Source organism: Xiphias gladius, chromosome 17 (genome assembly GCF_016859285.1).
Source record: "Xiphias gladius isolate SHS-SW01 ecotype Sanya breed wild chromosome 17, ASM1685928v1, whole genome shotgun sequence".
Classification (NCBI taxonomy): Eukaryota; Metazoa; Chordata; class Actinopteri; order Istiophoriformes; family Xiphiidae; genus Xiphias; species Xiphias gladius.
The window spans coordinates 24809269-24836249 of record NC_053416.1 but is presented as its reverse complement, the minus strand read 5'-3'; the positions used below and the strand labels follow the sequence as shown (position 1 = coordinate 24836249).

Below are 26981 nucleotides of genomic sequence, written 5' to 3'. Positions count from 1 at the left end.
TAATATAAATCAAATATGAGTAAGTACCTTTTATTTGTCAAGTATATAAACTAATAAGAAATAGGCCTTTCCATGTGGTCATTTAATTCATTGAATTTACAGAAAATGTGCTGTATCGTGATATGTATTGTTATCAGGATATTAGATTTTGGTCATATCGCACAGCCCTACTGGAGATTGAGTTTGGTAAGCAGCGGCCTACGTTTAGATGTATTCAAATCAAAGCAGAGCTCAGCTTGGCCACAAACAGCAAAGAGAAACTGTATCTCACCAAAGATTATTTATATATTTAATTGAATCATAAATGCTTTCTTCTTTAAACTGCTGTCTGTGTGTTTATTTTGGTCTGAATTCCAGAGCAGGTAAAATGAATATGATGTCAAGCCTGTGAAACACATTAGAGAAGTGAAATGGCTGGGATTGTGACTGTGTTTAAAATCCATTAAAGCAATGTGCCCTGGAATATAAATAAAAACTGATGCGACACAGCAGTTTTCCCAATTAAACCCAGAGCACCTCAGACATGAGATGTTAGTGAGATCACTCTGTTTTGAAAATATAGTGAAGTTCCAGATGTTGTGTGGCTGAAAAAACACAATGATCGTCGATAGGATAGGTAATGGACATTTTAATACTGTCCTCAGTAGTAAACCTTAAGTAAGTGTTCCTGGGTTGTTCTTTTTTTTCCTGAATGAGACCATCTGCACTGTCATTTTAAACGTTTCAGGTTTCAAGAGTATGGACCATGTGGCTGCTGTGTGCTCCACATTTTTTTATTGGTCTCCAAGATTCAGAAAGGGTAGTTGTGCTGTGGAAGATTGCAGAGTGACTGAAAACTAGGAAAAGTTGTTGGTCAAACTCAGTGTGAAGGCCAGCACGATGTAAGTGTCCACAAAGGATCAAAGAGAGACAAGTAGAAAAAAGGTGAAATTCAAGACCAGAATGTCTTCACTGAAGCAGTGACAAGAGCTGAGGGCAGACTGCTGACACCAGTAAGAAAACAGAGAGACAGCAAAGATGAAAGAGGATTGGGAAACATTGTTTAATTCTTTGTGATGTCTTACATCCAAGTAAAAGATTTAAAGTGCAGTAATGGTATGAAAAACAGAGCTGCTTTAAGAATTTCAAAGACATCATCTGGAAAAGATCTAGTACGTGTGATAATTAGTAGGACCCTGTTCTTCACAGAGAGAGGTTTTTATTTGAATACACTTGCAGGGTTAAGATAGGGAAATAATTGGTTTTCAATTTTGTGATCAACCTGTTTTGTTCAATAATCTTCATAGAGCACCAGTGTTTCTACGTCACCTCTAACATGACATTTGACTAAAGGCATCAGTGAACCTACTGTCGTTGAGAAACAGCATGTTAGGCGCATCACGATGCTTATGTTCTGCTGTGCTATTTGTTTTAGTTTAAAACATTTAGGAATTAACTAAGATTATCAACAGAAGAAATAACAGTTTTGACGTTATGTCAGAGACGTCTATGTATTGTGTTGCAGAGATATCTACTGAAGTTAGCATGCTAACCAGCTAGCCCGGGCCCGTCCCGTCTCATAATACCACTTTGTACCTCAAGAGGCGATAGTGAGTCACTGTAGTGTCCAGTCTGCCCTGAGTCATGAGAGAACATGAGAGGATGAAGAAGTAGTAGCTGCGAGTGGACTATAAACCTGTGTTGTTGCCGTCCTCTCTTAGTGACATTCCTCCATCTTTCCTCGAGCTCAGCTAATGATGCTGCTGCTCTAGCTGCTCTCTCTCTCCCTCACGTTCCTGGACCTCTCGTGGCTCGTCCTCTAGACCAGCTACCACTACATCATCCCTGTCTCTCTGACTGGAGAGACTGGGTGTGAAATTGTCGTTGTTGTCAGTCTAACGAGAACTGGAGCAAACAACCTACCAGTTACATAATCAGAATGCAAGGTAAACCTGCGCGGAAAACATTATTCCCCAATCCATGCAGATTAGGCAACATGTCGTCAATTTATTCAAGCTAATGTTAGCTCAACGTGAGGGTGAGGGTTGAAACTTGGCCGTGAGTGGCCAGTGAGCCCGGTCCCGCAAATCGCATGCAGCACGTTCTCACGTGCACCCCGAATGACAGGTACACCGAGAGGCCCGGTAAAGAGACTGACAGGACCAGTTAAAACTTTATGGGATTTTGACGGTCTACCAACCCACCAATGCCACAGCCCACTGGGATATGTCCCGGTATGCCGAAGGACCAAAGAGTGCATTTCCTTGTTTTTTTTCCAAGAGGGGTGGACACCCCTAATTTCTGGTAAAATGCTGACCCCTATTCGTTTGGAGTATGAATTCAGCAGTTGGCCAATTCTTAAACATCAACCTTTTAACCAAGACTGATAGACTTTAACTGAACTGTTAACTGTTCAGTTAAAGGAAAATCGATGCTTTCATGAGACAAGTTCATTTCGTCTGCACAGCCAAGCCTAACAAACTGACCCCAGAGTGAAAAAACATTCTGCTACTGTCATCTCACCAGTGGCTGACAGTGTGTGGTTTTCAGTGGGGATTTTTTGAACAAATGTCTGGAGTGGAGGCCAGCTCCATTGTTCCTCCCTCCAAAAAATGCAGATTGTTTGATTCACTTGATAGCCTTTCCACATCACTCTTAAGCAGAGAAAATAACTGGTGTGTAGTTTAAGAAGCTTACGACCCTTTCCCAGGCATAGTATCTGATTAATGTGGGTTGGGTTTTTTAAGTAGGTCTGCTCCTTTTTTGTCTTGTTTTGAAGAGGAACGGAGGATACTGGTATTCGAGGTGGAGGATTCCTTTGTAGTTGCCTGGGAGGTGGTATTTAGGAATGAAGCTTTTGCTTCAAGGAAACTAGACATACATAAAGGAAGGGTTTGCATTAGAATGAAGCTGAAATGCACAATGGGACAACGTTGAGCACCTTGTATGGGGTTTCACTTTAGTGCATGGATAGAGCTTGTGTGAAAGCTGAACCAGTGTCAAACCCACACTTACTATAGTGTAGTAAACATCTGTGTAAGAGATCTAAGATGTGTCCTTCCTTCCTTCCATCGTTCCTCAGTGTCTAAGAAGCACGGGAAGCTGATCACCTTTTTACGCTCCTTCATGAAGTCCAGACCCACCAAGCAGAAGCTGAAGCAGAGGGGCATCCTCCGGGAGAGGGTGTTCGGGTGTGACCTGGGAGAACACCTCCTCAACTCAGGACATGATGGTGAGAAACACCCACATACAGACACACCTGACAGTAGTAGCACTACCGCAGTTTAAATGAATAGTTTGACATTTTGGGAAATACCATTATTTGCTTACTTGGAGAGAGTTAGATGTTCAAATTTATACCATTTTCCCTGTCTGTTAATTATGAAGCTAAAGCTAGCAGCAGGTTAGCTTATCTTCTCATAAAGACGGGAAACAGGGAAAAAGCTAGCCTGGTTCTGTCTCTCTAACAAAATCTGCCTAACAACACCTCTAAAGCTCTTAATTTAACATATTGTGTCTCATTTGTTTAATCTCCACAAAAACTATGTTGTGTCTTTATAGTTGGGTTATAGGCTAGACTATTTCTTGGCTGCGTGCAGTGACTTCCTGGAGTCTCTACTGGTTACCTGGCAACCTCACAGAGACAACACTCAAGGAAGTGGCAGCTCGCGGACAAGAAATAGTCACCCTGGCTATTATTTGACGTTGTCATTCTGTGAATACCTACTGTTATATGAAAAATTAATGTATTGCTGTAATGAAATGTAAGTCCTGCAGTTTATCAGGTTCTTTGCAATCATGATCCTTTAGGCTCAAATTCAAAGTAAATTAATGTTTAACATATACCAGTCACATCATGAGAGAAAATTTTACCTCTTCAAACACACCTGCTGCCCTCCTCTCTAATTTATGAGCTGATAATCTTGACTTGAAATTCATTATGGACCATAAAGCAAATATTCACCACATACTGTATGTAAACACCAGCTCTGACAGCTCTCTCTGGTTGTAATAAACATATTTGCCGGACTGAGGTCTACATTTACCTGCTGCAGCCTTATTGATTTTCTGATCACTCAGCACTATGGTGTCTAGCAGGTGAGCTGACGTCATGGTCCCAAAGACAGAGTGGGAGGATAATTGTTTCCCGATAACATTGTAACGTCAGCTCCAACCAGTGTAATGATGTTCCTCTGCTGTTGAGCCTTGATCAATAACATAATTTCAGTTCATGTTGACACTAACTTTAAAACCCTATTATTAACGTTAATGGGTCACAATCTGTGTCTAAATGTGAGTGCATCTTTTCTTACCGACACCTCTCAGAGAGATCACTCTGAGTCTTCTGGTTAAAGATCCGTGGTGGTTGTTCTGCATCGCAGTCACACCTTCATGGGTAAAGGAGTCAATCCTTGACCTCTGTAAATCCTGCCTCACCTTTACATGAAGAGATAAGCCACTTTGACTGATGGCGGCAGTGATTTAAAAAAAAATAAATAATAATTATGATTTTTAGTTTATGAATAGACTACAGAAATTCTGCGGATATATAGATGAATCAGGGTTGTATTGCAGATGTAGACAAGCCACCATTACTACAGTGGCTGTAATGTATATGAAGGATCTCACTTTTTAAGCACTTTTGCTAAGAAATGTGTCCAAATCATCCTGTAAAATTGGTTATACATTTAAGATATAGTCATATGCTATTAAAATAAAAGTTAAAATCTACCAAAATACAATTTAGTCCAGTTTGAACAGATGGCTAGACCTTTTGTTGTGCGGCTATCAGCTGCTCCAGCAACAACCTGAGACTTTGGGAATAAAACGGAAAGTAAAAGCCACAAGCATCTACTCCATGAAATAAATTTAAGTTTCATAAATCTCCATTAAAACTTCACGTTTCAATTGTGCTGATAAGGGACCGCCTGCATGGGCCCGATGATGAGCTGCCACCCTGCATATCTCATGCTTGGTGCTAGATTTTTTGGCCGAAATTCCACCTTTACAATATTGTGTGTTTCAGATTTTTATTAAATGATGCATTTCTTCGTATTACAGTACAAGGAATCATGGAGTTTGATGCCTTAAATCATAGGCTAGCAAGTAATTCCTGCTGTGTTTAATTAATGTAACTCCTCCACACAGCAATTTCACATCCAAACTGTGGAGTTGGGAAGTGCTATGTCAGTGTTTTTGGTTTTTTTTGCTGTTGTTTTCAAAGCCCGTGTCATCACAATTTCAGACTAGAACTTTGAGACTGAATTACTTTCACATTCTAACAGGCTACCTTCAACTGTCAGAGGAGTTCACCGGATTCATCTATAGATAATGCCAAAAGATTTGTATTTCTTCCTACACCGAAGTCAGTTTGAGCTTTTAAAAAGGGCCTGATAAAGAATTTAAATCGTCACTAAAATCAGCTGAAAGCAGCTGCTTTGAATGCTGTCATTTTGACTGGAATTTAAGGAGATGAAATCTTATTGTGTGTCGAAATGTATTCAACACTCAAGCATATGTTGTGTATCTTTGTGATAAGAGAACCTCATAACAAAACCTTTGTACACAAAAAACTTGGAGAGGATTTATCCATTCTCACTGTCCTCGCTTCTGCCGGAGAATGCCCACTAGTTTCCTCAGATCTGGCCTTCTTTTCTCTTTGGCTATGTGTGGAATTCATCTGAGCAGCTGCTCCGGCCAGTGTCCCACTCTCTGTCATCATCTGAATGATGTGTGAGCTGTGGGAGGCCTGGGAACCTCCTTGGACACTTACCCACCATCCTTATCTCCCATACACACACACAGACACAGATAAATAACATGCCTCTATGATTCATGGTCGCTGAAGGAGAATGAAGAAGATCTGTGTTTTTCTGAGGTTTTTCTTTTTTTGGTCTGTCCATCTTTAACACACAATCACTGGCATTTTGCTTTGAGGCCGAGCGTATGGGATTGGCTGCCTCAATCGCAGACAACATGTAATCTCGCTATTTGCTTCATCCAGAACACTATATCAATGTAGAAAAAAGGTTAAAAGCCAGTGAAAAGCACCGATAAAGACACAATATTTTTCAAGCTCTTCAGGATATATTCCTTTCCACTTTACAAAGTTAAAGTTTTTCCAACCTAAGCTTGAAAAGTGCTTTCCCTTTCGAAAGCACAAAAAGTTATTCTCACACAATATTCCCTCTGAGCCTGCAGCCGCATGACCAAAAGGCCCCTGAACTCTAGCCTGGACGCACTGTATGCACACTTCAAAAAGGAGAGCCACCCTCTCCTTGACCCTGTAGCCCTCACTGATGACTGGACAATTATTGACTGAAAGAGATGTTATATGTGATGCCACGCTGTTTCTGTTCACAGTGCCCCAGGTCCTCAAGAGCTGCACCGAGTTCATCGAGAAACACGGTGTGGTGGACGGCATCTACCGCCTCTCTGGAATTGCCTCAAATATCCAGAAATTGCGGTAGGAGACATGCACTGACCAGTGAATACAGCTTGGCACAGGATTTAATTGAAGTGTTTAACAGGATCTGTGCATCCTGCTCTCACAGAAATGTCTTGCTACAGGAGGAGCTCACAATTTTATCCCACCATAACCCTTCAACTAACAGCTGATAACTTATAAATTCCATGTAAGCCTATTGCATCTGTAAAAGGGAAAAAAAACATGAGGACTTTGAGTGTAACAGTTGTTCCTCATCAACAGTTTTTACCATCTAATGTTGTCATAGCAGGATAAGAGCTTTGCTAATCAGAGCTTTTACAACAGTCGTGGCTTGGAAAAGGCAGTGTATGTGTTGTCACATGTTAGGAGGTATTGTTTCTGTTCTGGTTGGTTCTGCCCTGCTGTAAAGATTGCGAAGGTAATTTAATCTTTACATGTAAATATTTTGGATAGGGTAGGATTGTGTTCTGCTTATGTGGAGATGACCAAATGCAGGGATGTTAATTCCAGTGTTTCAATTCCACAGATCCTCAGTAAAATCCCTCTAAATGGTGTCTTCTGATTGTCCAGCTGTCAAAATTCAAATGTCGGAATAGTTCATAGAAAAGTTGATACTCTTTCTAGGTTACATACAATTATTAGAGTAAGCTCACACCAGTAAGCTCTAAAATCAAGCATAATTACAGTCTCAATGAAACTGAATGTAATTTTCAGGGCATATAGAAATGTAGGCCACATTTCCAATTCTTTTATTAGACTGATGAAGACAAAAAGACCAATTTCATTATAATGTGTTAATTTCCATTTTAATATGTATAAATATATAAATGAATGTAAACAAATTGAATTCACATAGGCATTTTGGTTGAAGAACTTCAACTTCATTTTGCACCCACCCCCCCAAACTTCTGAAACCAAAGAAAACATGAAACATACTGCAAAACCTTGACCACATGACGCATTAGACTGTTCAAGCACAGCCTGAGATTAAATTATTACCAGCTTTTAAAAGAAGTTTGCAGATTTTTGTGAAAGTTTGTGTAGTAACGTCAGTTTTTTTTCCTCTAAAACACTAGTGAAATGCAGCTTGACTTTTTTCATGTTTTGTATCCAACCATCAAACTACAGCAGCCATTCAGTGATGTTTTTTTCTTCAGAGTTAGTTTAAGTTAGTTTGTTGACTCTGTCTTTGCCCTTTTTCTCTTTCATCAGGCATGAGTTTGACTCTGAGCAGATCCCCGACCTGACCAAAGATGTTTATATCCAGGACATCCACTGTGTTGGCTCGCTGTGTAAACTCTACTTCAGAGAGCTGCCCAACCCCCTGCTCACCTACCAGCTCTATGAGAAATTCTCTGTAAGCAAAGCCCTGGCAAGACTTTGTGTGACTTTTCACACACCAATTTAATGTGTTGATACAGGTCTGTTACATATTCCCCAAAGGACACTGATTGAGTGTGACTGGCTATTGACTGCAAAATTGTGCTCTATAGGGAAGCAAGTAAATTCCTCAGATGTATCTTGTAGGAATTCTTTACGTTTATCTTAGGTATGAGTCAGTGACACCCCTAAAATAATAGTAATGTACTCAACACCCTGTCATTCCGAATGCAGCAAACCACTCTTTGTGGAATAAAAACCTTCTCCAAGCACAACAATGCTGTCTGTTAGGAGGAGGTAAATGTTTGCTGGTTGTTATGGCAGCTGGGGAGAGGAGGGGGGCCTGATGTCCCCTCCATGGTCCATGTAGCAGCATGAACCTGGGATGTCAAGTGAATGGGCTGAAAGTTGATACAGTGATACATCCCACTATATACATCCCTCTCCCTATCTCACCATCTCTTGCTTTGGTTTGACTCTGAAGGAGGCTGTATCAGCAGCAACGGATGAAGAACGACTCATCAAAATCCATGACGTCATCCAGCAGCTTCCTCCGCCGCATTACAGGTCAGTGTGGAGGCACGCTGCCCCCCGTTGGCAGGCCAAGTAACTGCCAGATTACGGATGTGTTGAGCTTTTACATGAGTTGTGTGTCTCTCTTAGTGTTAAAAACAAGGTTTTTGTGGTGCCACGCTGCATAGAATGGAATCATTCATTGGGTCCCAGATGACGTTTACATTGGTGATGATTAACTAATTTTCCCCGTACTTTGTGAAAGCATATAAATGCAAATTCCAGAGTGAGATGTCGGTGCTCTGACGAAATAACTTTTATCGTGGCCATTAGTTTGCACATCACTAATGGGAACCCATTCAAGCTGAATAAATTAATATTTGATTCCTAGGACCCTGGAGTTCCTCATGAGACACCTTTCCCACCTGGCAACGTTCAGCTACATCACTAACATGCACAGCAAGAACCTGGCCATTGTCTGGGCTCCAAACCTGCTGAGGTGAGATGCCATCCTGTGTTATAGAGTGTTCTTTGTATGAAGTTCCCTCTTATTTACTTAAGGGATTGTTTTATAACAGAGTCATTCTGAGGATTTTCTCAGTTTGACATAAATGTAGTTAAGGTACTTTGGGTTTTTTTCTATAATACTCACATCAGCAATTTCTCAGACTTGAATCAGCCGTGATAATGTGCTCTGTGCGGCAGAAAGAACCTGCTTTAAATGAGTCATTCTGCATGACAGGAAGGATTAAAGCACACAGACACAACACACAACATCAAATGCTGGAAACTCATCTCAAAGTTATTTCATTTAAATGATGTAAGTTTAATCTAACCACTTAAACATAATCAGGTGGACAGAATTTGATTCAGGTCAGTGTGGAGCTGATCCCATGATTAAATCAAACTTAACTTAACCCCTTCCCTTTTTGCTGTTTCTTTTCCATTGTTGTCTCAGGTCAAAACAGATTGAATCAGCGTGCTTCAGCGGCACAGCAGCCTTCATGGAAGTCAGAATCCAGTCGGTGGTGGTCGAGTTCATCCTCAACCATGTGGATGTTCTCTTTAGCACTAAACTCAGCTCACTAATACGAGAAGGAGCAGGTACGTAAAGACATTAAATAGATAAGACCCCTGCACCAATTGTCATTCCACTACCCAACGCTGCTTCTACTTTACCGTGTATCGCTGTACTCCTGCCTGCTTCCACATCGCCAGGTCACAACTCATTGTCACGGCCCAAGTCCCTGCTCGTTTCGTCACCCTCCACAAAACTTCTGAGTCTGGAGGAGGCCCAGGCCAGGACTCAGGCTCAGATCAACTCTCCAGTCACTGAAGACAGCAAGTACATTGAGGTGGGCGAAGGTCCAGCCGCCTTGCAGGGCAAGTTCCACACCGTCATCGAGTTTCCCACCGAGAGGTTTGTTAACTCCTCCTTCCTGATGACAGAGCATCTTCATAAAACCAGTGAATATAAAATGTAAATTTACACACACAGATGGAGATAGACATTTACAAAGCATACCAACTGTAGAGTTTGTTGTAAAAAATTGCATTTTAATGTTAGGCGGAAATTCTATTGCTGGAATGTGTCTCCCTCTGCTGGTCACTGGTAAGACTGTAAGCAAAACTCATTTTGCTCCTGCACCAGGTTGCCAGTACGGGCTGGACCCCTGACTCTCTCTAGTTTAACACTTGGGCAGATATTTTACAAATGAAGATGATCTGATTTTACAAACACAGAGTTTTTAAAAAGTGGTGAAAAACCCTTTGATGTAACTGGTTATTTTGTATTTAAGTTAGTGAAACTAACTGTCCCTGCCTGCTTGTCCACCACCTTTTTTTAATCATAGGAAGAGGCCTCCTATTAAATCCAAGAAGTCTCCTGTGGGTAGCTGGCGTTCGTTCTTCAACCTGGGCAAGTCTTCCTCCATGTCCAAGCGTAAGCTTCACCGCAACCCCAGTGAGCCTAATGAACTAAAAGCTATGGCTCTCGCTGGTGAGTCTTTCCTCCACTGGTGAAATAAAGAAAGTCTTAAACAACTGACTAAACAAGAATACTGATACTTGATGATCATCATGTTTCAGGAGGCAGAGGAGACACAGCAACATTAAGATCAGCCAAAAGTGAAGAGTCACTGAGTTCCCTGCATAATGTTGAAGGTAATCATTTGTAATCAAGGAAGGGGATCAGTGTATTCCACTTTATTTTGACTCAGCATGAGGGGTTCAATCAGTCTGTGCTGCCCATAGCGTGTTGCTCTATAGTGTAACCTACTGTTACACATAGCGCCTTTTAAAGTGAATTGTCTCTGATTATATTTTTTTCCTTCTTCAGGGGAGTCCAAGGTGTACCGTCCTCGGAGGCCGCGCTCCAGCAGTGATGCCCTGTCAGCCTCCTTTAACGGCGAGCTGCTAGACACTAGGCAGCACTGCAACTCCTACGACAACCTGGACGCCACAGAGGACAGCGATGGAGACGATGGGCCCATCTGTGTGCCTGCTCTCATCTCACCTCCCCGCTCAGCAGGTGAAGATGTGGACCTAAGCCCGCCAGACATTGGCATGGCATCCTTGGACTTCGACCCCATGTCTTTCCAGTGCAGTCTCCCTGACACCTCCTACGCCTTCCCCCTAGATGACTCACTAGTTCGGGTCGAGGCCTCCACGTTAATGAGGAGCCCGGGCAGCATCTGTAGCAAGACCAACGGCTCTGACATCTCTGCCTCCTTCCTGGGCAGCTTGACCTTCCCCTTGTTGTCCACAGACTTCAGTCCAGCTGCTGGAGAGAACATGGGAAGCAAGAAATCTTACACCGACAAACCCACACAGTCTGTGTCACCTATTAAATGTGGAAAGGCCACTACTTTGACACCTTTTGCCACTTCAGAGCTTTTCTCTACAGAGATTTCTGACAAGAATACAACTGGACAGGCTGTCCCTCCACAACCATTATCGCCTCCTGTGATACCCAAGGACTCTCCTCCCCTGATGGGCAGTGTGCTGCTGAGGGCAGCCGAGCCGTCGCTAAGTGAAGCGTTCCAAATGGAGCTGCACTCTAAGCTGGCAGCTTTTGACAGCGCGGACAGTCGAGAGCTGAAGGGAGAGGACAGCATACAGCAGGCACCAGCTGCCAGCAGCCAACAGCACCAAGGTAAGGAGCAGAGAAGGATTTTTTTTTTTTTTTTTTTTTTTTTTTAAATTGTAGTTTTTGGCGTGTTTCAGACTTGACACTGTTTAAATACACTATGTAGATAAAAAATAATGTGATAAATGATGCAATCAACTATATAAATGCCTTTTTCTAGATTAAGTTCCCCATGTTTGCATGGATTTCATCTTTAAATAAATGTTTATGTGGGATTCCTGAGCTCCACACTTAACTTTTGCCCCCTTTCCCACTCTCGAAGCACCGTAAAACCTGCCTGCCTTTACTTCACCTACTGCTCTCATGCTTATACATTCTTCAACTATAGATCCCTTGTGTTTTTGTGTCCTTGATAGGAGTCATAGCTCCGGACTCTTCAAAGGACCTCACCCCTCATTCCCTCAGCTCTACAGTTCCCACTTCTGCCCCTCCTCCTCCTCCCCCTCCTAAAAATGCTGCCCGCATGTTGGCCCTGGCCCTCGCTGAGTCTGCTCAGCAGGTCTCCATCCAATCTCAGTCACGGTCCTCTGAGCCCCCAACACCAGTGTCCTCTCTGCAGTCACAGGAGGCCTCTGACTTCCAGGACCTGCCACATCCACTTGTCCCACTTTTCCAGAATTCCTCCGAGGAGAGAACTGAACGACGAAGTTCCCCGCCACCAAATAGCACTGCTCCGACTGTCACCACAGCCTCATCTAATCCCTCCACTTCCAGTCCTCAGATCAAACTGCAGCCGCTAGAGTTAGCCAGCATGATTACCAAGCCATCAGACAGTGCCAAGTCCACTAGAAGTCCACCACATATAGACTCCACCCCACCAGACACTCCTCTTTACAAGTGTGCCCCACTCTCTAGTTCAGTTAGCCTGACTTCTCCAACCAGGAAAAGTCCAGAAAGGCAGCAGCCTGTTGCAGGACAGGTCCCTGTCCATACAAACTCATCCAGTTCCACTCCAGCCACCACCCCCAGTGGCAGCTGTAAAGACACTGGAGTCTTACTACAGCCTGTTCTTGAGGTAAGTGTCATATCCTACCAGTTTGATTATGTAGATTGGTGTTTACACATTGTAAGGGTCATTATATGCCGATATTATCCTGCTGTAAGCATGATCCAAATTGAATAATAATTGGTATATGCAGCATACCATCATGGATAAGCTGTAAAGGAAGTGTTGAACATATGCTAATTCACTGTCATGCTGAGAGCTAGATGAGAAGATCGCTACAACTCTCTAGTCTGCATGTAGTAATATGAAGCTACAGTCAGGAGACTGTTAGCTTAGCCTATCTTAGCATAAAGACTGGAAACACCAAGAACACCACATGTATCAATACATTTACTGTGGATTTACCATGGAGTATTTTAGAGCCTCCACAGAGAATATTTTAATTTAGTGCTGGCTGTTAGTGTCACTAATTACATGTTTTACTTCTTAACTCTAAAGGGCTTTTTAATATTCCGTGCCGTTTTGTATTTTAAATCCGACAAAAGCCAAATCTGCCTTAAAGAAAAGACACCACTATCAGTGGGAAAAAGACTAAAACATGTTAAACAACAGACATTAAGAATGTATGGCATGCTGCTGCTGCGATGAAACGGCCCAGTAACCAGACTGGTGGCACTGGACAGCACCTAGCTGAGGTGTGTGCTCTCAACATGTTTATTGTAAATTTTCCTCAGTAAATAAGGGTCTGTTTTGTTGTGTTTTACTCAGGTCAAATCAGAGGACACTGCACCACCGCCAGTCCCTCCAAAACCATCAGAACAGCCGCCTCCAACAGCTCTAAAGCCCAAAAAGCAGGCTGTCTCACTGCCCCAGCATCAAACACAAACTCAGATACAGCCTCATCCGCAGCCACAGCCCCATACACAGTCTCAGACACAAGTCCAACCCCAACCTCAGACGCTCTCAAAGGCCAGTGCAAGAGTGGCCCCCACCTCTGCTGAGCCTCTTGAGAAGCCTTGGGAGGCCATTAAGCCAGTACAGCCCTGTACAGAGTCTGCAAAGTACCACGACTCCTACGGACCCAAACCTCCAGCCCCTCCTGTCCGCACCATTGAGAGCAAACTGGCAACCGCAGCACTCAGCCAAAGTGAAGCCTCCTATCATATCCTGGATGAGGGCCCTGCGCCTGGCCATCTGGAGGATGCTCTGCCTCACCATCCTCTTTCTCCTCGCAAATCTTCCATGCACCAGCCAGCCTACCTGTACCATGCTAAAGGAGAACCAATTTTGATTGAACCGCCAGGAGCTGCATACTATCAACAGAGGCCTGTTCCTCTGGGCCCGCAGTCCATGCCACACCACTACCGGCCAGACAGTGTCCCCCCACACCTCTCCTATGTGTCCAAGTCTGAGCCTCAGATACCTTACAGTGCCAGAGTAGACAACAGATACAGCACTTTAGGCCCTAGGTCCTACCACCACTCCATGAAGTCCAGAGGAAACCCCCGGAGTGTGTTCGTGTCTCCAGGCCCAGGGCAACAGGGTTATAGCCATGACAGAACCCATGGCTATCCCACCATCCGCAGAGTTCACTCGCTCCATGTTCCTTCCACTGTCCGCTCAGTGCCTATCCAAAGGACTGAGGTTCCTCCAGACGATGACATGTTCTTCTACCACCGGTCCATGTATCAGTGCAAATCCTACCAGCAGCCCCCGCAGCAGTCCTCCCAAACCGACTACCACGTCACCCAGCTGCAGCCTTACTTTGAGAACGGGCGGGTCCAGTATCGTTATAGTCCTTACTCTGGTTCAAGCCCTTTGGAGGCACCTTACTATGACATTGACCCTTACGGTACCATCCGAATCCGGCACTTCCACTCCTATGGCAGCCGAGATCCAGGAGCTGTTGCTGGTCGTCCAGGTGGAAAGGCGACTGGGTACCACTACCTCGCTCGCCACGTTCTACCACCTGGCAAGGAGCACAGCTTTGTGAGTAGGGACATGCCCCCCAGCCATGGGAGCAAGGAAGCTGCTGCTTACCTCTCTTGGGACCCCGAGGAGTCAGAAAGGCTCCGCATGCACTCCATCCGCAGGGAGAGCAGGGCCAGACAGAGGATTAAAGGCCCTGTCCTCTCTCAGTATGACAATGTTGGCTTGTTCACACCAGCAGATATATCGGGCTATGAAACCCTACATCTGCGCAGTAAATCTGACCCAGGTAAAGCTGTGCTGGTTACAGCCGAGAGCAAAGATGGGCGCTACCTCCCCAGACACATGGTGTCAGACCCTGACGTCCTCATGTACATGGAGACTGACAAGCATGTCCAGGGCAGTGTAGTGGGAGACAAGTCAGACAGCCTTGCCAAGCAAAGCAGTTCCAAAAAATGCCAATCCTCTCACTCCCTTCCTGCTACTCTGAGCCATCAGCAGGAGAGTGGCCGACACGAGGCCAAGTACGAGACAGGAGATGACAAGCCTGGTGGAGACAGCAGCAGGTCTAAACACTGGCAGCAGGAGTATCCCAACAAGAGGAACTTCCAACCAAGGTACGAGTGTCCTGATTCTGACCACCACCAGAGTAAAGTGAAAACATCAAGCGGCTACCACAGTACAGACGACCAGCCATCAGCTCCCAGGGAACAACTTGCCCGCTCCAAACCAGAGCGATCACACAGTGTCCGAGACCAGCAGCACTGCAACCAGGGTAAACCGGACCTGGACAGAGACTACTCTTATCAGAAACACAGCAGTAAAACAGTGCAGTCCCACTATGATAACTTAGACGATTACCACCCAGTACCTCAACCTCAGGCCCCTGTTCAAAAACGTGGAGGCTCCGGCTCCTATCCTACCCCAGGGTTCTCGGTGAGCCACAACAACAGAGCATACTCCACAGCACTGGGCCAGGGAGCCTTTATCCAGACTGACCTGGCAATGCAGAGGCCAGAGACAGAGATACGTACAGAATGAAGCATTTAGGTGGGAAACGTGTGAAATTGTCTTTAGCTGTGTTGAAGAGAGACTTTAGTGAGCTACAGCTGAGCAGCCTCTGCAGGTCAGTGGACTGTCGCATCACCAATATTTTTGCTCCCCTGTATTTTTAATGAATTGTAAAGAAAATTGTAAGGCTTTTTACAGAAAGTTCTGAATGTACCTGAAATTACTGTCTAAGAGGTCATATTGTTGTGATTGATTGAGACAGTAGCCAGTCATAAATGTATATGATATGAAAGATGTAAGGTACTTTCAACAGGAACCACAAAAATGTAAGATATATATACACACATATATGTATAATGTGTATATATATATATATATATATATATATATGTGTGTGTGTATATATATATATATATATTTGTTTATATATATATAATGTGTATATATATGTATATATATATATATATATATGTTTATACACACACACACACACATATATATATATATATATGTATGTATGTATGTATGTATATATATATGTGTATGTATGTATGTATGTATGTATATATATATGTGTATGTATGTATATATGTATATACATATGTGTGTTTGAATAGAATCAGTAGTAAAAAGGGATTTTTTCGTTGTTGTTTTTTTTTTTTTTTTTTTTAGGTGTGGCATTGGGTATGAGCATCAATTGAGATTAAGGTTTGCATTTTAGAAATGCATGCACTCTCTATCTCTTACAGAACTGTTCTGTGTAGTTCACTATCCATTGCTTTCTTTCTGGATGTTACAGCACAAGTTATTGAAGGAGGAAACATGTAGGTCATCACACCCTCCCTCTGCCAATATGTACACAAGTAGGCGGCACAGTGTGTCCATGTTTGTCTTGAATCTGACAGAGTGGGAGGTTTGATAAGGAGCTGCAATGAGTTACTTTCAGTTAATATAGTGGTTATCAATGTCTTATTTTGTCTGTGACTGTGCCATTTTTATGCAACTTTGCTATAAAAAGATTTCAATTACTTCTGATGGAATGTTTGGGTACTTGTCTGTTCTTCAGTGGAGGAGGGACCAAATGACTTAGCACAGTTGTTGCACACAAGGGAATAAAGAGGGGATGATGGATGAATGCGTCTTGTAGCTTTAGATGTGTAAGAGGTTGTTTTATTTTCTTTTATCATCCCATTCAAGGTACTTTCATGAACTGGACTAACTAAACAAAGCTGAAAACAATGTCCTCTCAAACAAGGTGGTGAGGAACATGTTGCTGCTGCTTTGTGGAAAAAACAATGTGGTGACGAGCCTTAAATTTCGATCCAACAGATTTTATTTTGTTTACTGTCATTGTCATACAAGCCCATTGTCATACTGCAAAAACATTGTGAAAGTTAGATTTAAGATCACTTTTAATGATTCTTGACAGTTCAGGGTTGGCAGGTGACCTGCTGGGGTTATTTAGTTTTGCATCGCCTCACTGGTACTGAAATTAAAACAATGAGGGATGGAAATGTTTGGGGGTTTTTTGTTTTTTTTTTTTTTTTGTTTTTTTAAAGGGGCCATTTTTTCAAGCTGGAAATGTATAGTACATTCATCTGGTATTATACTACAAGCTCTTTTGGTTCATCATCATGGAAGGATTATAATATGTTTCAAATATGTCTAAATCCAGGTTGTACTCTGTAACTGTTTGACTTCTATATCGCTTGCAGGTTTTGCTCCTCTTGCCTTATCTAAAGCCTCTACCTTCTCAGATGGGGTGTTAAAGTAAGGCACTGTGTACTTGAATGTGAAAACACTCTTGTCTCAAACTAGAGGTATCTAACGTTAGATATGAAATAAATAAAACTGTTCAGGAATAGCTATAATCCATGTCTTTTAATATGTGCATGATGTTTCTAACACACCTCTGCTTAGTTAACTCTGACAGTTTCTTGAAGGATCAAATTAAAAACTGACCACACAATCTACTGCAGGAGACAAAGTGAATAGTTGTCATTAAAGCCTAACTTTGGAAGTATAACAAAGTAGCCTTGTGTGTTCTCAGCTTTATGAAGGGCTCTCAGTCAGCTACAAAAAAAGTTCAAAAGACATTTCTTTAAAATATCTTTGATTCAGAGTTTATCCTAAGTAATTATTGGCTACAGTAGAGTGACATGATCCCAGAGCGCTGCTTTGAGAAAATAAAGTGCTCAACGTGTTAACTTGAAGATCCTTCCCTTGCCCAGACTGCCTATTTTTAAAATCAGTGGAAAGGTATGCTGACACATCTTTCCGTGTATTAACAAGAATGGTAGATTATGGGATCAGACAGCCTATATGAACCATTTCAATCTGGATTCTACCTCAAAAGAAAGCGCTGAAACAGGCCTCATTGAAGTCACAAATTCCAGCCATCTCTCTTCTTCACTGACCACAACTGGCTCCCAGTCAAAAGCTGGATCATCATCCCCTTACTAACTACAAGGCCCTCAATAACGTAACTCCTCCCTACCTGGCTCATCTCATCCAAAACTCACCTGGTTCAACTTGCTTTCCCTGCCTGACTGCCAATTTATTCATTCTGTTAAAAAAAAAGGAAGAGGGGAGAGAGGAGTCTGCTGGTAAGAGAAGATCTGCAGGCATAAATGTTATTACAGTGATGATACAGCATTTAGGGCCAAGAGATAAGAGTTACCTTATTTCAGCTGGGTGGCCCTAAATGCCGCTCCTGTTTCAGCAAACACGCATTGTGCTGAAGAGGGCTAGAGCAGGTCACTGAATTCTAACCCGCACCATGGTGAGGGGAAAACTTCTCTAAAGGGATCAGTCAATTGTTTATTTCATTATCTAAATGCATTTTGGTTGAATTCTATTTTTATGGCAGTAAAGATTCATGACATATATGAGGAACCTTTTTGGATTGGTATCCTGTTGCTGTGAGTTGAGAGATGGAGGAGGAAGCTGTTTAAACTTAAGTTGTAGCAATAGCCAAAGGATAGACTAACAGTCAGTTTCTCCGACCTTCTGAAAGAAAAATATCTCAAACAACAACAAAAGAAAACGGAAAGAAAACGTTTCATCCTACGTGAAAAATACAGTAAAATGGCAGATGCTGGAGAGCAAACACGCTAAATATTTTCACCCAGTGTCAACATCTACAGCTGCAGAGTTTTTTTTATTAAATAAATTACTAACAAAATGAACTGGTTCAGACACCTCATTACACCTGGCACCAGGTTGAATCCTAAGTGCACCGGTGCTGTGATGTGATGTGAGTACACATGATCAAACAAGATTCTACACGTATCTTCAAAGAGAGTTTTAAAAGTGAGGACAACAAGGGGCGTTACAAATGGTTTGAGTGTTCCAAGGGTCAAACATTCATCAAAACAGGAATGTTCTTTATGAATCAAAGTAGTTTTTCAGTATCAGTGCGGAGCTTGACACTTCCCTCATGCTGCTTAAGTCTCATCTTTATGAACAGGAGTATGTGTAGAAATGATGACCTTTGATCGTGGTTTTTTACACGCAGGCCTGAGCTCACGCGTTGCAACTGAATATGCTTACCTTCCTTCCTGTTTTATACCAGGGCCAGTAAGGTGGTCAGTTCACCTGATAAATATCAGATTTTGTGATACTGACACATCATACCTTAAATAGACCTATGACTCCAGTAATGATGTAGATACAGAAATTAAGATGTTTGTTTTCATCTCTACACTCTTAGAGGCTTAAGTAAACCTTCCAAACAGTAATTACTTATCCACTTTCTCTTTGTCACTTAATACAGACTAAAGTGCTTAGATGGATTAATGAAGAGTTATTCTGAGATATCTACATGACAAGACACTAAGTACAAATTTCAGACAATAAATTTGGATCCATATATTAAAACTATTGTAGCATATATTAATCTATCCTGATAAAAAAAAACATTCTAAAAACAATTTGTAATTTGAACCAGATAAAATTATGTAAATAAGGCAAGTAACATAATTGTTAGTAATTTAGTTCAAACCAACAAGACTAAAAACGAGGATCAATTCAAACAACACAATACAGAAAAAGAGGGCATGTAACAAAGAGGCAACAATCAATTCAAAATAGTTGTTCCCAAGGTAAAGGAGAGCCACCTCTAATATTTTATGTATTTATCAAACAAACGCTTTTTTACATCAAAAATGTAAATTTGAGATGGATCCTTGTGTGTTGTGTTCTTCTCTGGTAGAAGATTGTGAACCGGGTGTTTAAATTTGAGATTTCAGTCCTGGTGGATTTTGCGACATCTGTAGTTACTGATGGTAACAACAAATGCGTTTTAATACCACAGCCCACAGAATTCTGGGGGCAGCTAAAAAAAACTACTGTCGTTTTAATAAAGAAGTCAGGCAATGATTGGCCTTCTTCCAACATTCTGGGAGCAACCGTGACCTGATTTTCCTGTTCAAAAATGCCCCAAATGACCGTTGTCTTGTTTTATAGGCGCATTTCTGATGAACAATAGCAGTAAGTGCTAAACTCACTGACTAATACATTGCATTTCCTGTGACTACTTCATAATAAAAGTCAACCCGTGTTTTGCCAGTTAAATGCTATTAATGTGAAGCTGCAGTAGTAGGAAAGGATTGATTTGCATCAGCAGTAACTTAATACAGCATTTTTTTTCTGGGAATATCTCCACAGACACCCAGTGCGTAATACTGCGAATATAAATATCAATAAATAAATAGTTTCGTCAGTCGCTCACAGGCTCAATCACCATCGGCGTTACCTCATTCAGTGATAGAGACTTAATTAAAGGAAAATCTTCGAGATTGCCACTGTACAGTACTTGAGTAAATATACTTATTTACTTTTCACCACTGGTCAAAATATTGTATTTTCATTGTTTCTCGTATGTATTTTAAAAGTTATTTAGCTCTTGACAATTCTTTTTTTTTTTTTTTTTTTTTTTTTGCCTTGCTCCTGTTCTTTTTTCCCCCTTTTTTTCTAAAACATACCGTAACCTCATATCTTGTGCCTGATTTCTTAAAATCATTTTTGTTCCATTTCCTTTTGTGTAATTTGTAGTTGTATAGCTTAATAAATGGTGAAAAAAATGAACACGGTCGTCAAAAAACCAACAGTTATGGCTAACATAAAATAATGACGACAACAACAACAACAATAATAATAATAATAATAATAAAGTGATACTTTTTATTAGTGCGATACGGTCGCATTGTATGAAACCCAACAGCGTTTGGAACTACAAGTACTAGCTGAAGAAATGAAGTTTCAATGTTTACAAATGTTGGCAATTGCATTATGGGAGACAGATGATTGACACGGCCGCCATTTTGCTTCTGCTCTCTCTGCTTCCATTGTGTGAGAGATAGTAAATATCTGACACTGCCAGACAAGCACAACACACTTGTTTCCTTGCGAAGAAAAGACGTTAAATTCGGCCCCGGTAAGTTACGTTTTTCTCATACTTTTTAAACCACTGAATACTAGTCAACGTTTTGTGAAATAAATCAGACGGATGAAATTGTTTTTGTGTTGAAATCGAGTGTTAATTCGACGCTGTAGAGAGGAGAAAAAGCAACTGCCCCGATGCCCAGGCAGAGAGAAGAACGGTCCAGTACTTCCACTGGCCAAATATCTGCTCCACTTTCAGTGACGGTTTCTACCTCGTCGCTCTGCTTTAATACAACATGGCTTCACACGCCTGTAATCGTTTTTTGATAGCCACACTTGTCTCCTACGTTTTGTTGGTAGTCTTTTGTTTATACGTTTCGTGTTTTTGTCGGAAAATATCAAAGTTTACGTCCCGCTCTCTGCCTTTACGTTGGTAGCTTCGTTTGGTTCTGCGGCCATAATCTTGCGGTATGAGGCGGGTTTAGGGCTGCCCGTCCCGCCCTAAAACCCCGCAGAATAAAATACCATTGGTCCTAAAATACGAGAGGACACAGCGGATTGGTGTATTTCAGAATGATGACCTGTTTAGCAATGTGATTGGTGTGGATAGGAGCCCACAGTGTCTGGATTGGATCGGTACGGTGTGTTTGTGCAGCTGCCAAAGCGGAGGAAAAGTTTTCCCATGCGGCCCAATAGGACTGAACAACAGGGACTTTGAGCTACCCTGGAGCGGGGGCGGGGAAAAACCACTTTCCCTGCAGAGTAAACGAAAACCGAAAATTAAGAGGAGACTGAAATAGTCCGCATACAGATATTTAGGTTATTGTAGGAGCAAATAATGACACTAATAAGCAGCATGCAAAGTTCTCTAAATCCTGAATTTAATATCATGCACCGCCAAAACCTACATGTGGCGTTCCCAAACCCACTAAAGACGGTAAAACGACATCAGATGAGTCAAAAATCTAAATAAATGTAACCCTAAATAAGACATTTTGTGCTGTAATTAAAATGGATTGTAAAAAGAAATATAAAGCTTTAGACTTGTCTCGGGCTAGTGAGGCATACTTCATGAGGAACAGTGTTGCTTGGGGGAAATATGGAATATATACATTTTAAATATGTGCTAAGGCTAAAAAAAGGAACATTACTTAGTTGAAAAATAAAATGTTAAAAGTTATGTTAAAGATTAATAAAAGTCTCACGAATTCATTTGTCATTTTTGTTCATCAATTGTTTGGAGATTAAGGTAGGAGTTTTATATTTGTTCTTCCACTTCATTTTAATTATCAAACAGTATTATTTGTTGATGTATTAAGTTATACTTTTGACTTGGACAACATTTTACTGCTTTTTGACTTTTTAACTGGTGCCTAGGATAACATAACATCATAGTTCCCATGATTACACTGATAATTAAACACCACAATGAACTGATTCATTTCAAGTCATAGAGTAGAAATGTATGAATAAATGAACAGTTATGAGTGCCTATAACAGTGAAATTAATAATAGCATGAGCAGAGGGTACACAAAGCTGCAGCTCTGAAACATGTTGAAGCCAGGGAGAAAAAGTCTGAACTATAGTACAAACTGAGTGATGTATGTTTTTCCCTTCAGTATTCCCTTCAGGTGATACTTTGTCGTAATGGCTCGTACCAAGCAGACTGCTCGTAAGTCCACTGGAGGAAAAGCTCCTCGTAAGCAGCTGGCCACCAAGGCTGCCCGAAAGAGCGCTCCCTCTACTGGCGGTGTGAAGAAGCCCCATCGTTACAGGTAACGCATGGATTTCCACTTATCTGAGTACTTTTTAGTCAGATAAGTGGCTGGTGAGTCATCTTTATCAAGATGAGATGGTGATTTGAAAATGTACAATAACATCGGCTTGATGTCTTGATACCTTGGTTTACTAAAACTCCTTGGTTGCAGAAAATGAAACACTCGTATAATTGGCAGCACTAAACTTGTTTACATTCACATCTCAGCAGTAGAATTCTGGGGTTGTATGTTGGGTTGTATGAACACATTTAGTGCTTCATTTCATTGATTGTTTCATTGGTAGCAAGGGGAGGTAAGCTTTAAGAGCTAATGGAGCATTAAAAAAAAGAGATGCAAAACTAAACATCCCATAGAAGCATTATTTCTTTTGGAGGATAGTATCTGACCTGTTTAGCTTAGTTCCAGCAGTTTAAATTAATCTTTGAGAAACGGTGAATTATGCACATCTTGTTTTTCCTGTGTCATATATCAGACACGTTTAATGTGTCTTATCATCATCAAGTTAGAGCCATTTAGTTATTCATGTCATGTAGCATGTACACAGATAACAGTCAAAATGGTGTATTGACCTAGAGATTGGTTGTTGTGTTTTAGGCCCGGTACCGTGGCTTTGAGAGAGATCCGTCGGTACCAGAAGTCCACTGAGCTGCTGATCCGCAAGCTGCCATTCCAGCGCCTGGTGAGGGAGATTGCTCAGGACTTCAAGACTGATCTGCGTTTCCAGAGCGCTGCCATTGGAGCCCTGCAGGTGTGTGTGTGTCTGTGTGTGTGTCTGTGTGTCTGTGTGTGTGTCTGAGGGTGAATTTGTCTGTTAAAGTATACTAATAAAGACACAATAGTGTGACTTTGAAACTCTAAACCTGACACAGTTCTCCTGTTAATATGTGTTGTCCCTCCTCCCTGCAGGAGGCCAGTGAGGCGTACCTGGTGGGTCTGTTCGAGGACACTAACCTGTGCGCCATCCATGCCAAGCGTGTCACCATTATGCCCAAAGACATCCAGCTGGCACGCCGCATCCGTGGAGAGCGCGCTTAGATAGCCTCCCTAATGTTTCACCTCTGTCCTGTCTTTCTTTACCTGTTCCTGCCCTCCTTCCTTCATTCTACCCCACCCACTTCCACCCATCCCCATCACCCTCTCTCCCCAGCCTACCCAGCTTCTCAGTAGACTTTAGAGTAATCCTGATTATGAAGAGATAGAAATATGTTGAAGTCTGGTCTCTCATAGGTTTCTTGTCTTCACCAAATGTTTTAGGGTACCTTTTTCGTGCATGTAAAAGGTTTAGCAGATCAGACACACATGTGCACACACACTCAAACAGGCATCACTGGGTTTGGGTGCTAGTTCAAAACATGAAGTCCACCCTTGAGCACACCTGGATTTTTCTGGGGTGGGAGGCCAGCTGGTGCAGTTTGTGTGGCAAACAGTGCCAAAGCATAGGGACATGGCCGAGGGGCTAGTCTGCTTAAGGGGAGCTACAACTTCCATAGCAGGGTGCTATTAAAACTAGTCCCAAGGCCTCTGCCCATCTGAACACCCTCCTCCCCTCCTACCCAGTCCGTCCCTCTACACCCCAACTCCCTTCTCACTCTGCGGCTGTGGCCAGATGGCTTGCTGTTCCTTTTCAGTCCATCTCCTTCACCTCTATGATCTGCACTGGGAGGGGATGCTGGTCTGTTGGTCTGTTTGTGTGGATGTGTGAGCTCTGATCTTCCGAACCGCTTGTACTCAACAAACAAGAATCTCTTGGTTGCTTAAGAATATTGATTATCGTTGTGGATATGGTGTCTATTTTTTTTACTCATATAAGTCATGGATGACCATCTCTTCCTTTACCACTTCCAAAATCATCAAAATAAGAGAAAAAGCAATTGATATTGTCAACAAGGTTGTCAGGTTTTTTTACAGTGATCTGATTTGTTATAGAAAATCAGGAAGGGCTTCTTTGTTTTCCAAGGCAACTTTGATTCTAATGGCAGCCACACCGGGGTGATGGTTTACCATCTCCTCATCTATTCAGATGTTCACTGTAGATCAGTCATCACATATTATGCTTCTCTCTCTCTCTCTCTCACACACACACCACAGATAGGCATTAGACTTGTCACAACAGTATGAATTGACATAGTGAAAGTTACACTCTGCATGTTTAGGGTCTGTGTTTCCTGCAGTCTCTGTAGAGCTGATCATATAATCTGTCCCTTTCTCAAAATTTGTGATACACAGTATAACCTCATATTTGTTTTGTTTTATATTTTTCTTATTCCTCGGGATTTTCAGACGTATAAATAAGCTGATCTTTGTATTTTCCAAATTTCTCATATTATGGTGGTAATAAATAGGTGTTAAAACAATGATGCTAGCTGGTGTTATTAATTTACTTTACGAAGCTTCTCTGAGGCATTGATATGCCACCATGGCTTTCCAACAGAAAGATTGGATATGACTATCTGGGGTGTGCTGCAGTTTTTATCAGTGAACCCCCATGTCACTAAACTTTGACATGGGGGAAACCTTTGCCAAGGTCTTAAACCACATACACTATAGAGACGGAAAATGACAATAGCTTGGCACATTCGCAAGTAGGATTCCTACTGTACTTGTGTCATTTTGTCAGTGATGGACTGATAGATAATCTAAACTTACCCTTACAAGTAGACCGCATGCTTTCCAACATGCGTTTCTTTGAATCAGTATACCGTTTCTGTAGCTGGGTGGCAAGTCAAGGTAAGATTTATCCCTAAAGTAGACATTGAAAAAGTTCCACCTACTGTATCTTAACTAATGTGAATTTAACAGCGCACAGATTCTCACAGAGGAAAATGCATTAATGAAATCATTTTTACAATGATTAATCATTTGGCTCACACCCATAGGCCAGCCTGAGTCAGAATGATTAGGAACTGGGAAACCTATTTCTTCACTTTCAAGATCATGTTATTATTGCTAGAATGTGGAATAGGGAATGAGCAGAGCACACCAGCAAGACAAGAGCTCTCCTTTTTGGTGAAATGTTTCAAAGGCAATTTTGTAGAGGATGTCTTAAAATCCCAAAACTCTGTTTTTTGTTTTTTTTGGTGTAATTGAAATGAATTTCTGTAGTTTGTATTGGTAGGGGGCAACTTCTAGGAGGACGGAAATAACTCATTGCCAAGATATAAGTAAGGCACTGTCACTGTCGTTTTGTTTTTGACTTGCACTGATGCTGAAATTCCTTCAGTGGAAACTCCAATATGGAGAGAACTGTCGGCGCCCTCTAGTGGAGGCATTTCTACCAGCGCAGACTCTACACACACCCCGACCAGCTTGTGAAAAATGGTTACAGACTCACATCGCTGATTTTTTTCTGAAAATGCAAAAATGAACTGTTGACACTTCTACAGAAATAATTGTAAGACGTTTTCTTTATGACAGCAGCCAAAAAGGAAAATAAATACATTTACTCAAGTACTGTACTTCAGTACTGAGGTACTTGTACTTTACTCGAGAATTCAAGTCTATACTACTTTACACATCTACACCACGTTTCAGAGGGAAATATTGTACTTTTTATTCTACAAGTATTTAGCAGCTATAGTGACAGCTGTAGTTAAAAAAAAACACAATGAGCATATAAATCCCAACACATTGTTAAATGGATTGTTACAGTAAATTAAACCACCCAATGGTGTTTAAAATGGGTAAAATTAGCTCCACCCTTACGTGTTAATGCATCAATAATAATAGTAATCCAATAGTATGATATATAATAACGTAACACTGACAGGGCAATTTGGCTGCATAATGAGTACTTGTATATTTTTGCCGATTGTATTTCTGTACTATTACTGCAGTAAAAATTCGGATGCAAGACTTTTATTTGTAACGGGGGGGGGTTGTCACATTGTGGTGTTGGTACTTCCACTTAAATAAAAGATCTAAGTATTTCTTCCATCATTTAGCGCGACAATCTTTCAATGGCTGATTGAATGATTTCACTTTCTTATGTGCTGCTAAAACATGTCAGGAAAACACGAAGAGAGGAAGCGCAAGATGTACATTCCACAGGCACTGGTATTATAAAACAATGAGTTTGAAGCCTTTATATTATTATTCTCATACTGTACATTGTAATTTTTCCTGTGAAGTTTGTGTGGACACCAGCATCAACAATAAAAAGCAGATTTCCATTTTTAAATAAATCTAGCCCTTTATTGCTAATCTACCTATAACAGCTAATAGTTTAGTGACAAATAATCCAGCAATCAAGAGCTGCTTCATGGGTCACTTCTGCTCACTAAGCTGATGTTGAAGGTGAACTTTCCACAGTGTGTTCAAACTTTCAGTCAACATTTCAACATTTTCATTTATTATTCATCACTTCCCGTATAGTTGGAGAATTGGCCATACCTGGTGCTACACGTCATTTGGGTAAATGAAGCAAATGTGAAGCATCCGTTGCTCTTCTCTGTTACAGACTACTG

The 26981-nt window shown here is 41.6% G+C and overlaps 2 protein-coding genes across 4 annotated transcripts in view; both read left to right on the top strand.

Moving 5' to 3' along the window:
* arhgap32b (Rho GTPase activating protein 32b) overlaps window positions 1-15668 on the top strand; it is a 113520-nt gene extending 97852 nt beyond the window's left edge. For all 3 annotated transcript variants that reach the window (XM_040151501.1, XM_040151500.1, XM_040151502.1), the window contains 12 exons: window positions 3062-3211; window positions 6343-6445; window positions 7640-7784; window positions 8292-8374; window positions 8712-8819; window positions 9279-9424; window positions 9539-9740; window positions 10174-10319; window positions 10409-10483; window positions 10659-11474; window positions 11825-12483; window positions 13183-15668. In XM_040151501.1, coding sequence (XP_040007435.1) covers window positions 3062-3211; window positions 6343-6445; window positions 7640-7784; window positions 8292-8374; window positions 8712-8819; window positions 9279-9424; window positions 9539-9740; window positions 10174-10319; window positions 10409-10483; window positions 10659-11474; window positions 11825-12483; window positions 13183-15384 — 4835 coding nt within the window. In that variant the 3' untranslated portion in view covers window positions 15385-15668. The remainder of the gene's footprint in view (window positions 1-3061; window positions 3212-6342; window positions 6446-7639; window positions 7785-8291; window positions 8375-8711; window positions 8820-9278; window positions 9425-9538; window positions 9741-10173; window positions 10320-10408; window positions 10484-10658; window positions 11475-11824; window positions 12484-13182) is intronic.
* Window positions 15669-20645: 4977 nt separating this feature from the next.
* h3f3c (H3 histone, family 3C) lies at window positions 20646-24872 on the top strand. The gene is made up of 4 exons (XM_040151503.1): window positions 20646-20791; window positions 22360-22515; window positions 23113-23266; window positions 23425-24872. Exons 2-4 carry the CDS (start codon window positions 22388-22390, stop codon window positions 23551-23553), a joined length of 411 nt encoding a protein of 136 aa, XP_040007437.1. The 5' UTR covers window positions 20646-20791; window positions 22360-22387; the 3' UTR covers window positions 23554-24872.
* The last annotated feature ends 2109 nt before the right edge of the window (window positions 24873-26981 follow it).